Source organism: Coloeus monedula (assembly GCF_965178545.1).
Source record: "Coloeus monedula genome assembly, chromosome: 4".
Classification (NCBI taxonomy): Eukaryota; Metazoa; Chordata; class Aves; order Passeriformes; family Corvidae; genus Coloeus; species Coloeus monedula.
In genome coordinates, this window is record NC_138784.1 from 14,069,974 (window position 1) to 14,084,402 (window position 14,429).

At 40.1% G+C, this 14,429-nt stretch overlaps 1 protein-coding gene across 1 annotated transcript in view; it reads left to right on the plus strand.

Annotated features, from left to right (window-relative positions):
- The window catches only part of SCUBE1 (signal peptide, CUB domain and EGF like domain containing 1), a gene marked incomplete at both ends in the record, with an annotated part of 186,327 nt that extends 173,314 nt beyond the window's left edge, over positions 1-13,013 (plus strand). Inside the window, 9 exons of the mRNA XM_082279696.1 lie at positions 762-920; positions 1,914-2,117; positions 3,476-3,642; positions 6,939-7,101; positions 7,943-8,104; positions 9,495-9,692; positions 11,108-11,260; positions 11,730-11,809; positions 12,861-13,013. Of these exons, the coding sequence (XP_082135822.1) occupies positions 762-920; positions 1,914-2,117; positions 3,476-3,642; positions 6,939-7,101; positions 7,943-8,104; positions 9,495-9,692; positions 11,108-11,260; positions 11,730-11,809; positions 12,861-13,013 (1,439 nt within the window). The remainder of the gene's footprint in view (positions 1-761; positions 921-1,913; positions 2,118-3,475; positions 3,643-6,938; positions 7,102-7,942; positions 8,105-9,494; positions 9,693-11,107; positions 11,261-11,729; positions 11,810-12,860) is intronic.
- Between the last annotated feature and the right edge of the window lie 1,416 nt (positions 13,014-14,429).

Consider the following 14,429-nt stretch of genomic DNA (forward strand, 5'->3'; position numbering starts at 1 on the left):
GCCCCTGTGAATAAGATGTGATTATCAGATTCATTTTTAAAGTCATAGAAGCTAAATTTAATTTTTTGGTCCATACAATCCCTTGGATGCATTTCCTTGTCCTTTGCTTGCTTTGCTTTGTGTTTATGTCATCTGAACCTCTAACAGTAAGATTATACCATACAACCACACCCTCAGAATTAAATCCTTCTGGTGGCTTGAGTGCTACAAATTGCTCCCTGACCTGGAAGGTCAATCACCTGTGGCAAACTATGATTCCTGCTCAGATAAAACCTTCCAATACATTTTCATAACCTCACAATCAAAGCCTTTAAAAGCCTTTGCTATCTGATGATTGTCACTTCTGAAAGGGATGGAATACCTGCTGATAGTTTCTAGAGGCCCAGGCCTGACATTCTCATAGATTTATGAAATTGACTCTCTAGCCATCATCAAATGTCTGTTTATAGTATTTGCTGATTTAAAATGATTTCTGTAAAGAGCTTTCTAATCCTTATGCAGAAAAGGGCTGGGCAGTTTTTAGGCATTGGAGGTAGCACTGCGCAGCTGAGCATCACCAGACTGTGCTTATGCCTTCTGCATTCCCTGGCAAAAGGAGCAAACCCAGCACTGCCCAGAGAAGGAGGTGTCTCACAACACACAGGAAACACTACGAAGCCTGTCACTGCATTCATGATAACCCAGTGAGATATCACTTGTTAGCCTGTGACTTGCTACTTTGCTACTTGATTTCTTTTCTGTGTTGCTTCTCTCATGCAAAGGAGGTCAGTTCTCCTGTACAGACAACTGTCAGGTGACCTTTGTGAATCTCAAGTGCGATTCCTCCAAGAAAAAACGCAGAGGCCGCAAGTCACCATCAAAAGAAGTGTCCCATATCACAGCAGAGTTTGAAGTGGAGATGAAGTCCGAAGAAGTCTCAGGTTTGTGAAAGATTGTTGTACAGAGAGAAATCAGAATTTACTTCCTCAGTGTGTTGTTAAAATCTCTTTGATGCTGTTTCATCCAGCTGCCATGAACACCTTTTAGCACAAGCCTCACTCAATGACCTTTCCAAACTCAAAGTTTCAGAGATTTAATTGAAAAGAACCAGGGATGAAATTATGCCAAAGGAACAAAGATTAAACCTGCGTCAAAATTCCTTCAAGGCCTTGAGTTAAGTCATGTGCTTTAATTCAGTCTGATTTCTTTAAACAGCAGAAGTGCTAATTGATGTACAGGGAACATAAAGATTAGGTAGAAGTTCTGCAAAAACGATGGTAAAAATATCCTCCAAAATGTAAGTTGCTGAATATTTAGTCTGTGAATCACACAGTTGATAAATTCATGTTTTCTTACCAAACTTCAGGAATAAAACTAATTGATTTAAGTTCTTAATGAGATGGAATATTATCTTATAAATTCCAGCCAAAGAAAATGTGGACTGAATCCTATAAAGATGTCAGTCCTCAAAGGCAGATTTCTTAACCTTGAGGGGCGCCTCATTAGCCAAGTGATTCAAACAGTAGTTGTGCATGAAAGCACCTTTCTTTTTGTCACTGACACGAAGGTGTTTAGGTCAGGGAAGTGGCAGGAGCTCCTAATCAACTGAGAAAAGCATGGGCAGTGAAAATTCAGGAACATCAATGGTGGCAGACTGAACACATCTGGAAGGAGAACACATTGGGATTTTCGCTTTCTGCAGTACTCAGCATGCACTTGTAGGCCATGGAACTGTTCCGTGGACCTCAGGATACTGTCCTGTCCCTTTGAAAGGCCTGATCTTGAATACAGTGAGCTGCTGCTTCAGTTTATGTGGATAAGACAGTGAAGCAAACAGAGGTGTCACAGTGCAACGCAGGCTAAGCTTTTTGTTAAGCACCTCTTTTAAACATGAATCTCAATTGCTTCTAGTTTTGTTATCATTTCCCATCTAGACACCTGTAACATTGACTGTGTTCGGAAAAGGATGGAGCAGAAGCTGCAAACTGCAATCAAAACATTGAGGAAATCTATTAATAAACAGCAATTTTACATTCAGTTTTCTGGGACAGAATATGAAGTGGCTCAGAAGCCAGCTAAAGCTACTGAAGGGCATGAAGCGTGCAGTACAGGGCAAGTACTGCAGGATGGAAAATGTGGTAAGTCCAAACAGCTCGAATATTCAGTCATATCCCCCAAAACAAGCAGTCCAAAATTACCTTTTCCGTGGTGAACCAGGGAGGAAATCTCTGAGATAATGATTGAGAATTTAATACTCAGTATATATGCATGGACCATAGATGGTTCATAAGACTCTGAGGGGAATTCATTAGATGGTTGTAGGAAATCAAAAGCATAAATATGGATACATTCCCATGCTGTCAGGTGGTAGGTATCAAAACCTGCCACAAGACAATGTTGGCAGTCAGTTCCCATCTTATCAAAATAAAATTACAATTCTGTAAAATAATAATATGATGTTTACCTCGTTGCTATATATTTACTTTTACACCACCACTCTCACTCACCTCACCACCAAATAATGTGTGATCCATGGATATGTTCTATTTAATGCTCAAGAGGTCCAGTTAAAAAAAATTATAGCAATCTGTTTTATGTAAAATACTTAATTTCTTTAAGCCTTTTCACATAGGCACTCTATGTGCTTTGCTGGGGACAGTGTGCTTGTGCAATCTTATTAGTGGCAGTTCGCAGCACTGCAAGCTTTCTAATCACTTATTCAAAAATCATCATATCTATTTCTTCAGCTTTTTAGACACCAAGTGATTTACAAGCCAAAAGAAGTCAGATGTGATAGGTGCTTCCAATGAGTGGTTCAGAGGTAGTTGTCATCATATGGGAACAGTGGTTTATAAACTGTATTTGAAAGACTGTTGCTATTAGTTTTTAGAAACTCAGGCATTTTAGCCACCCCTATCCAGCAGAGAAAAATGTGTAATGCAGTTACATGCCCTGTTGTAGCAAGAAAAGCTCGTGTATTCATATCTGTATTTAAGATGCTGTACAGTTGGGGTATCTGAGTTGCAAGAGACACAAATTATTACAGGGAATACATTGCCCATGGAGAAATCTCTAGAACTGATCTCAGGAGACAGACTTTTTCTAGTCATGTGCCATAAACCCAGCTTGTAACTGCACCTGGTATAAACTAAAAGCTCACATTTCCCACACTTTGTGCAGCACTGCTTTAATGAACTGCAAGATACTGTTTTAAGACTGCACCCAGTAACACACGTGTGAGAAACAGCTGAATGCATTACAAAGCCATTTAATAGTTTGAACAATAGAAGTAGGACCTCACCCTGACAGAAATTGACCTAGACCACAGTGGAGATGTGGTTTACACCAGGTGAGGATCCTGGACTAACATGTGCAAAGCATGTGCCATCATAATCCTGGGGCCAAAGACATCCATCTTCTCTAAATGTTTGCTATTAGGACAAATAATGTGATCAAAATGAACATCCTCACGTAGCCTCCCCTTCTCTTTCCTCAGTTACCTGCAGCACGGGCACCTTTTATAGCGGAGAACACAATCAGTGCGTTCCGTGCTCGCCAGGAACGTACCAGGACACAGAAGGTCAGCTCACCTGTGAGCCGTGCCCCAGTAACGATGGCCAGGGAGTAGCGGGCGCCCGGAACGTGTCGGAATGTGGAGGCAAGTTGAACGTGGTTATAAAAGCTTTAGGTGTTGCCACACACCCTGTGAGGCAGGGAGGCTGCGAGAGGAGAGAGCCTGCCACACTTCTGTCTTGTAAAAGTAACAGAAGAAACCTCTGTGCCCTTACGAGAAATGGAGGGTTGGGCTTGGGCCGTGCACTCACACTGCTGACAAGAAGATGGGATCTGCTACAGCAATGTGAGTTGTGGTATGGAAATGAGCAAGCCAAGCAGAGCACTTTGTGCTTCAAGTCAGGTATGGAAGTACCTTGACTTGTAAGGATTCATCAGTATATTGTGAGCCAAAGAAATTACTTTGGACTGGTATTGGTGAGTCTAATAATGAACCCACTGATTTAATGTTTTGCATGAGATGCAGCTTACCTGCTCTCATTAGCAGCAATTATAAACTTGAGATAGTTATGCTGCAAGGATCTGTAAGCCAGACTCAGAACTAATGACTGCAACTTTCAGTGCTGCTTGAATGCACTGTAGCTTTTGGCAAGTGATGTAGCATCTCTGATTCAACTTCATGATTTATAAACTAAATTATAATGATGATAATACCTGGTGCTTCTACTGTAATTTGATCAGTATAAGTTTTAAGACAAAAAACCTGATAATTATTTTCTTTACCTCATTTCATTACAGACTATCAAAATCTACTTTGTAACAGATACATTATCTGACTTTTAAATAAATCTGTCCTAACTGCTACACAAGTTCTAACTTGACAACTCATCCATGCAATTTACATTAATGCTTTCTTCAAGGATATCTAAAGTGAACACGTGGCAAATGTCACTTGAGAAACTGCTACTTTTTCCCATCTGCTGAATAAAAAATAACTGTAGTGTCTCCAGTCCAAACATATGATAAATTTTGCTGATTTGCTGTATGAAGGAACTATCAGAGGAAAAATTTGAAACACCTGTGCATCTTTGCTATGCTGATTTGTATTTATCCAAAACACAAGAATAGCTTATCAAAATACAGTCTGAGTTTATAAAGATTGACTATAGCATACTGACAAAAGCAGCATAGCAACTAGAGGAAAAAGACTTTTGTTTCAAGGTTTAAATTGGAATTACTGTTCTGTACAACAACAAAAAGAAACCCTTCTGATTATTTTTGCTGGATGGATTTATCTCCCAATATTTACTGTCAGATCACAACAGTGTTTTTCTGCTCAGCTCTCCCCTTTTCCTCTGAAAGTGGCAAGAGAGAATATGCTTTGGACTTCATAAATTTCCCTGTCAAAGATTTTATCAAAATTTGTGTCAGCACATGTGATGAAACAGTGTATTTTTGATAGCCAGACTTTGTTAGAAATGTACTCACTGCCAGTAATCAATAGTATTTTTGCATCCTATCTTCCAGAGCAGAAATGCTTGTGCAGTAATCAGTTAACTTTTACTGAAATCCTCACTGCTAAAGGTGAGGTATGTACATTCCACAAGTATGTCAGAGGTTTTAAGTGCCTGTTGTGCAGAAATCACTTGTAGCTGCAAGTGAACTCCGTGCTGGGGGAGTTGCCCCTGCCTGGATGCCTGGCACCCACCAAAGCTGATCTATCACTGCCCTCCTCAGCTGGAGAGGGGAGAGACAGGATAACAAAGGTTCATGACTTAAGGGCAGGGAGAGACCACTCACCAAACATCAAACAGACTCGAATTGGGAAAATTCAGTGAATTCATTACTAATCAAAATCAGAGCAGGATAAAGAGAAATAAAATATCTCTTAAAAACACCTCTTCCACACTCCTCTCTCCTTCCCAGCTCTACCTCCTCCCCCCCAGCAGCACAGGGAGATGGAAATGGAGGTTCTGGTCATTTCATCACACTGATGTTCCTGCTGCTGCTTCAGCGTGGGGTCCCTCCAACAGGAGACTTCATTAACTTCTTCAATTTGACTCCATCTCATGAGCAAGAGTTCTCCAGATTAGTCACTTTTCCACAGGGTCAGTCCTTCAGGCACAGCCTGCTCCAGCATGGGTCCCCCAGAGGGCCACAAGTCCCGCCAGCAAACCTGTTCTGGTCTGGGTTCCAGTAACTGATTGGACCAGGCCAGGTACACCAGTTTTGCTACTAAAAACAAGAGTAGAATTGTCTTCAAATTAGTAACATCATAATATTTCTCTGAGGTCTATGTCACAACAGCCAGTTTGTACAGTCATATTCCAGCCAGCTGGGATGGAAGAACAAGTAAATCCTGGAGATCCTGGCCCCACAGGTATCCACAGGAGTTTGGCTTTTGGGGGGACAAAACCTGAACTTTGCCTTCACTCAGGGGCTCTAGTTCATCCTAAGTACCAAAGTTCCTTGTTCATGCCAAGCATCCAAGATACTGAATGCCCCAAGCATTTCCCAACAAGTATCAGGGCTCTTACGAGACTCCAACAATACCTAGAGCCGTCAAAACTTTCTTGTTTTCCAGCCAGTTGTTTCTGTCTGCTGTGCAGATCTTAGGGAAGCTAAATTACAAAGTCCTGGGATTAGGCAGCCTCAGGGAATATGTAGCATCTCACAGCGCTGGTGTCCCCGTCTGGAGTGGTGTGAAGATACATATTCATGCCATAATCCTGAAAAACCTGACATCCTGCTTCTCAGGTTGTCACAGAGTAAAGTACTCAAGCTAGTGAGAACCAAGCCAAACAAATGCCTATCAGAAACTGCCTGGAGAATGAGTTTGGAAACTTCTGTCAGTAGATTCATTGACAAAACAATTTGCTTTACACAAATCACCACTTCCTGGCAGAGGGGCATCTGACAAGCACTACTTTTCACAACTACGTGGAAAGTTGCTAGTGTTAGGTATTCTCACAGAGAAGGTGCTGGACTGGTACCATCCCATCTTGTAAACCCCATGATCCACTGTCCATATCTCTAAAATGGAGATGCAAAAATTTGCTTCATAGGCATGGTGCAGTTTCATTTTTTCCTATAAAAGTGCTTTGAAATATTGAGATGAAAGCCTTGGTGTAAGTACAAAGTATTCTAATGAAATCTTAATAGACCCATTTCTAAAAAAAACCAAAACAAATTTAAAAATTATCCAGACAGAAACATAGTTGCCAAAAAGCATATTATGAAACTGGTTCTATTTACTGGTGGTAGTTTTAGGAAGAAGATACAGGAACAATACAAAATTTGCAGGTAAGACTAGAAATTGGTCTGCAGCTGTCTTGATGTCACATGTTCAAGTGAAAGAAAGCCTTGCTAACTACTACTGGGTTTTATACTCCATCCAGAAAAGTCAACACACTAATACAGTTTATAATTTTCAATTTCTAGGGCAGTGTTCTCCTGGGCACTACTCTTCAGATGGTTTTAAACCTTGTACAGTCTGTCCTCTTGGTACATATCAGCCTGAACCAGGAAGGACCCTCTGCTTTCCCTGTGGCGGTGGGCTTGTGACCAAATACGAAGGTGCTGTTTCCTTTCAAGACTGTGAAACCAAAGGTGAATTCAAAATCTTTCCACAATTCATCTTCTTACTTCTGGGCCTTTGGTTTATTATCATTAGTGCCAAGGGGCTCTTGAAGGCTCCAAAACAAACATTGTCACTGTATGGGCATGTGATTAAATGAAATGGTCAAGAAATCTGTAAACTGGGAATGGTCTCCCAAGGTTGTGCAGACTGAAAAGGATTTATGGTTTTCTCTGGAATTTACCACAGGCAGGTATGGGGTCAGCACTGCAGCTGGTAAGGGAATCAGCCCCACTGTGTGGCAGTAAATAACACAAACTTGGATTAGACAATGCTTTAGCTTTCCTGTCCTGTATATTTTTATTTACTGTGTCAAAAATACTAAACACTGCAGAAGTTGTATGAAGTTACAGATTGATTACTCATGGGCTAGGCAGAAACTGTAAGCGTACAACACATTCTGTATTCCATAATATCAACTTCCAGTGCCAATGCTGAAAAAGGAATCTGCCCAAATGCATTTTGGTTTAGTTACTGGACTGACATGCTGGTCCTGGCAAACATACACTAATGGAAACTTCTCTCCTGCAACTGTGAAAGTAATTTTTCTTGTTGAGGTGGATTTACATCCACTTCCTTTTATTACAAATATATTAAATGCAGTGAGAGATGTGTATCACACATTTCTAAGTCATAAGGGTTCAGCTCTAGTCATGGGGTTTCAGCTGGAAATACTGGGACATACAGGAAGCTGGTGTCTTTTCTGCCCTTTATGGCCTGATGTTGCAGACCAGGTATGTCCATGGCAGAGGAAAGTTCTCTCAGCACTGGAGGTTGCTACTTTTTGAAAATAATACACCTCATACCTTGCAGTTCACTGTTCTCCTGGACACTACTACAACTCCACAACACACAGATGTATCCGGTGCCCTGTGGGAACATACCAGCCTGAGTTTGGTCAAAACTACTGCATCACCTGCCCTGGCAACACCAGCACAGATTTCGATGGCTCCACCAATGTCACACATTGCAAAAGTAAGTTACATTTATATCAGTGACACAGAGCGTGTCTTTCGGTCTGAACTGCAGCTCCAAGGCTCCATCTGTCAGGCTGGACTTCAGTTTTGTATTTCCTAGTTAGCACATATCTGCTGCCAGAGAGAATAGTAAAAGTTGGGAAAACAAGGAGGAAAAAGAGTTGGGAAAGTACCACTTGATGCATATGAGTGTTTTAGCTTTAATATGATTTCACAGAGTGCCAGCTACAACTTAAAACTACAGAGCCTTTCATTTCCCAGATCCTGTAGCTTGTGTAACAGTGATTAGTATTTCTCTGTGTCTCTGTAGACCAAAATATCTTCTATCAGAGTAACTGCCATTTTAGAATAATTATAAAATATTAGAAGATACGGTCATGCATGCTGCATTTGCCAGGAAATCGCTTATGACAGTGAGATCTTCTTGGAGGCTTTTTTGCAGTACTCAGTCTCCTATCTTAATTACCATTTTAAATATCCCCAAGGATTTCAGTGCAGTGTTATTTGATCTTTTGTGAATGACTGATTATTTTAGGCAAGAAATTTTTTCATCCTCTACCATGCTAATTTAAGAGAATGTTTCTATAATAATTAAGCAATGTCATCTAACTAACTATTGATGTGCAGATCTACTGTAAATTTTTATTCTGATTATGTGCCATGTCTTTTAAGCCCTTCATAATTTCTAATGTCATTTGAGTAAATTATATGTTTGTATGGAATTTGAAGAAGTTTGATGATTTTCCTGTAAAATAAAACCACCCTTGTTACTTTGCTGTCTTAGATCCTCTCAGTTTTCAAGCCAGTTTCTGACTTTGCATGGTATTTGAGGGTTGGATTAAGCAAAATATTTAAACACGTATCTAATTTTATGTGGATGAGTAGGCCTGGAGAGATCAAGCTTAAGTAACTTGTGCCAAATTCAGTAGGAGTTTTGAAAACTCAGAAAGAAAACCTGATCCCTCAGTGGAGATTCTTTATTAACTGGTTTAATCTAAGATGAAGCAGTGCAGATCTGTAATCAAGTAAGGCTGGCTATTGGGACCAGCACAAACCCAGTTAAAAGCCAAGTAAGTTAAAGCAGAATATGTTCTGCATGTCAGCATGGTATCCATGGTAACCACAATCAGATCATGTTTATTTACCTGTGTTTCTCAATCTAATGTTAAAGCAGCCTGGATGAAGCTTTGAATCAGTTCCTGCACTGGAGATTAAGGTTTTGCAATCCGTTGGAGCAACCTTGTGGATCAAATACTCCTTTACAGCAGGACAATGCGTGCATTTCTAAAGCCACAAGCACGAGTTTAGACTTGCTGGTGACAGATCTAGGAAAACACCTCAGATTAACTAATCAACTAACACAAATGCTAATTTATGTTTCTCCCCAGACCAGCACTGTGGAGGAGAACTGGGGGACTACACTGGCTACATTGAATCGCCCAACTATCCTGGAGACTACCCAGCTAATGTGGAATGCATTTGGAATATAAACCCACCCCCAAAGAGAAGAATACTCATCGTAGTACCTGAGATATTTCTCCCGATTGAAGATGAATGTGGTGATGTTTTAGTAATGAGAAAAAGTGGTAAGTTGCCATACATGGGTTATATTTTCTGCAAACTGATGGAGTGAATAGTTCATATTGAAGGGATGACTGTCTTCAGGGCAGCCAGTGTTTCTGAAAGGTTTCTTGAATGAAGTGGCACAGCAAGTTAAAACAGAGCACTGCCAATAACAGTTAGCAGAGTGATATTAATTATTCAAGTTTATTGTCTGAATCACAAAGCAATTAAGTGGCCCAGTTACCACAAGGGATAAATCACTGCCGCTCTCGAAGTCAACAATGCTGAATTATATTTGGAGAACTATCTCTGTAATCTGTACAAATTGTGCTCTCACCCTTTGTAAATATATATATATGCTACAGTTATTGCTAAATCTGGGCAGTGGGTTGGTACAAATGACACCCTCAAGAAATCCAAAGTTATCCTGCTTTTCTATGGAATGGAGGGGGTGCATTGTGTCTTTGATTGTGAAGTTAATTCAACAACTTCTGAAGTTAAGATCCCAATGAGATGCATTCTTTTGCATGGAGGATGTGGGCATCCTTCTGGTGATTTGTTGCTAAATCTCCAACAAGCACCAAACCTGAAAGGCAATTGTTTGTATGGAGTTTTGTTCAAAACAGTGTATTTACTCACAAAAATGGTGTCTTTTATTTGCTAAAACAATTTTCACAACTTTTTATCCCTGAGGGCCTGTGTTGACATTTCTGTATATCAGAAGGAAGACACCTGGTCACTATAGACGGAAGGAAATTATACCTGTCCAGATGAGATTTTTAAAAGGAAAGCGCTTACTATAACAAAACACATCAGTTGTCCTTCTAACCCCAAACTGTGGTTCCAACAGTGACCAAAGCCAGTCACATCAGGGTAAAGCTACACTTCAGGCATGATTTGCCCTTCGTGAAGATGTGTTGGCTGTCACCAGTCACCTCCTCACACGCAGGTTCACTGTTCCGTGGGTCACTGACTCTGTCAGTCTTTTGGTCAGAACTACTACACCAGACATTACATTCTGGTTTTACTGTGTTTTTATTTATAAGTGGTTTATTGCTATCAGATGAACTCCCCAAACTGGGCATGTCAGGGGCTGGTTATCATGTCTGCCTGGCATGCAGCTCACCTGTTCTTACCTATGTGGGACAAGCATATGGGAACTCTGGGATACAATAAGTAATATTGATAATAATTTTATAAATGTCAAAAATGATACCTCACCATCTGCTTAAGCTTCTTGCTGGGGGACTCCCATTACCTTTATGGAAAAACCTCTTTATAGGCAAATAAGGACAACATCCATTCTATCCCAAAAAACTTCTGCTCTCGGGAATATGGCAGCTGAGAAGCGTCTTGTCAATTTGACATTTCTGACCTCTAGATGAGGAAGGGTGCAGAAAGTTATTTTATAAAGAACATCATTTAACTTTATTTCCAGCTTCTCCTACTTCAATTACTACATATGAAACATGTCAGACATATGAGAGACCTATTGCATTTACCTCAAGATCGAGGAAACTCTGGATTCAGTTCAAGTCAAATGAAGGAAACAGTGGCAAAGGATTTCAGGTCCCCTATGTGACCTACGATGGTGAGAATGGAATTGTTTTTCATCTTTGTGTTATATCTGAATTACAGAAAATTTTCCTTTAGAATATGTCTTACACTGCTTACAGGGACAGAAGAATGAGGAAAAACTTTATGTGACTCATTTAATTTTAGTTGCAAAGACTTTGAAATAACATACATATATATAATGCTTGAAAAATGATTTTGTATCCCAGTTTCTTCATCTCTAGAGTGGAGATAATACAGCATTATTATCTGGAGGGAGTAGGTTTTTTTTGAGGATGTTACTATTTATAGGGATAATTCAAAATCACTGTTGTAAAGAAATAGAGAATTTTAAGGTTATTAAATTAGAATTCAGCAGCCTGAGAGACACTGAATAACTGGATACAAAATTTCTCACCTCTGTCTTCAAGAGGAGGTCTAGCTCATGTCTGACTACTGCCCTCCCAACAGATGTCACAGTCACTCAACTGACCTTTATTTTTCAGAGGATTACCAACAACTCATAGAAGACATTGTTCGAGACGGCCGATTATATGCGTCAGAAAACCATCAAGAAATTCTCAAGGTAAGATATTTCTGCTTTCTTTGAGGCCAACCAAGAATTCCTTCTCCTACACATTTTCCTAAAATAGTTCTTGTTACCTTGATAGAGTCATTATATTTAAAGCTCAAGGGTGACCCCAAATTCAATTCTCTGTCTTCTGAGGATGATGCTGGTATTTGAAGCAGCTCAAAATCAAGTAGCTCAGTTGGGCTGAGCACATGCTTATGTCCTTTGTGGAATCAGGAACTAAATGAAATGTTTGCTAATATGATTAATAAGATTGTATGTTAGAAAAATTAGTCAGCCAAGAATGAAGAATGTTTTATTTGAAGAGCCCTCTTCAGCCTCAGTCTGACATTTAAATGTTTAAATGACTCATTAAGTTTGCTGTGCGTTAAAAAATCTGTTTACCTAAATCACTATCTTGCCTCAATGAGAAATGGCTTTCCAAAGGTACAAGCAACACCTGTAACAACTAACTAATTAAAGTGAAAAAAGGCTGTTCAGAGGGGAAAATTGAGCCGTATAAATGAAGGGCTTGGAAGGACAGGAGCTGAGGAAGAGCCGGCTCCCTTGGCCATCCCTGCCCAGCGCTGCTCTCTCACTCCAGCTTTTGGGTTGCTCAGGTCCCAGCTGCAGTGCACAGTGCCAGGCACAGGCTCAGCTGAGGCTCTGAATCAAGGCTTTCCCAAGGTACAGGGGAAGGTCCTCAGGAAGCTCAGCATCACTGAGGACCAGCCTTGTCTCCCACCCATGGAGGGAAGGCCTGGACAGCAGCATGGAACAGTCTGGAAGGACAGTCAGAGGCAGTTTGCAGTTCTAATGCCTGACATCTGCAGTCTGTGGTTAATTCAGTGCTGCCCTCCTAGGGCAGGACCTGCCAGGAGCACTGCAAAAACATCAGCACAGCAGGTAGACTCATCCCTCTTAAGACTCCACAGCACCATGGAGCAGTTTCCTTACACTGCTTTGCCCAGACTCACAGACCTGATTGTTACTCAATTTTGACACCTGTGCCGACACTAAATCCAAATCCTGCTTTTATCTAACGTATCTGTGTTGTCTTCTGTAGGACAAGAAACTGATTAAAGCTCTCTTTGATGTACTGGCACACCCACAAAACTACTTCAAGTACACAGCACAAGAGTCAAAAGAAATGTTTCCAAGATCATTTATAAAGCTACTGCGATCAAAAGTTTCCAGGTTTCTACGACCATACAAATAGTCTAGCAGTATTCAATTTTTGGTTACTTTGCATTCCTGTCAAATATCGGCTTTCCTCCATAGTAGAAACATTTGCTAATTTGAAGGCTCTTTCTTGCAGTCTTTGTTCTCAATTGTTACTGAAGAACACCTATAATGTTTTATAATTGTTAAAAGTCAATGTTCTGAATGGGATTCTTACTACAAAAAAAATATTGTGTATCCCTGAGTGCATCTAGTTGTAGATCCAGATTTGGGCCTGCACTGGCGTATCCTCACTTTCCATCTGAAATTTCACTATGTAAAAATATTCTTTCTAGCTTTTTATTTTTCATCAACAATAACTTTTGTCAAAGAAAGGAGGAATCTATTCAAATATGATTAAACTACCTGCAGATAAGTTCTGTTATAGAAAGAAGTATGTAGTATAAATAATACTTGGATTTTGAATTGCACTTGAAGTTTATATTTGAATCTTTAGAAGGAAACAAAACAATCTAAATTTTGTTATTTCTCATTTGTGGCTTGGTGGAACCTCTGTCCAAGTAGAAATCAAAAAGGAAAAAAAAGAAGAAAAAAACTGTATAATTTTGTTTTATTAATTACATGAGATTGAGTCCCATGCCCCAATGTCCTAATGTTTTTATCTGTCCTCTTCTAAACTTCTTCAGAGGTTTGTCACCATCAATTACTTAATTGAAACTGATTTAGCTCTGGATTTCCACACATCAGTTGGTCCCTTTAAAGACATTTACAGTAGGATATGTGAGAAATGAACAACAACACTAGTAGTCTTGTTTTTCTTTCCATTAAGAGAGCATCTAATTAAGTACAATATATAAATATATAAATATATACTTCTATTTGTGGGTACATTAGTAATGTTATCTCTAGTTACTGTAAATATTATTCATGCTTAAATCTTTACTCCCACACACCCTATTTACTCATATCTATATGTAACTTTGTGTAGACAATTAAATGACTTCTCCAAGTGCTTGTCACCTCTATTAACACCCAACTGAAGCCTTTTGAGGTTTTATAATACCGGATAATGGTTTACTCTGGGACAATCTCTTTCAATATGTATTATTCCAGGAGAAATAGCATCAGTGAAGATGCAGTTGCTGCCCAATAAAGGGTCAGCTATTGCCTCTTCCTTGGGAACCCCCCCCATGCAGACCAACAGAGTTACACCCCAGACTGCCAGGGGCTCAGGGGTGAACAGGACACAGTTTTGCAGAAGAGTTGGAGGGCAGGTTCTGTTTTTCCAGAGAACCAGCTCTGCGTTTTATTCCAGGTTTGTAGCCACAGGGCCCGTCAAGCACAGGGACTGTAGGAGAGCTTTAGCCTTGTGCTCAGGCCCTGCTCACAGAGCAACAGTGGCTTCGCCGTGACAATAAATCCTGGGTTTCCTGCTGCTTCCTGGCACAGAAGC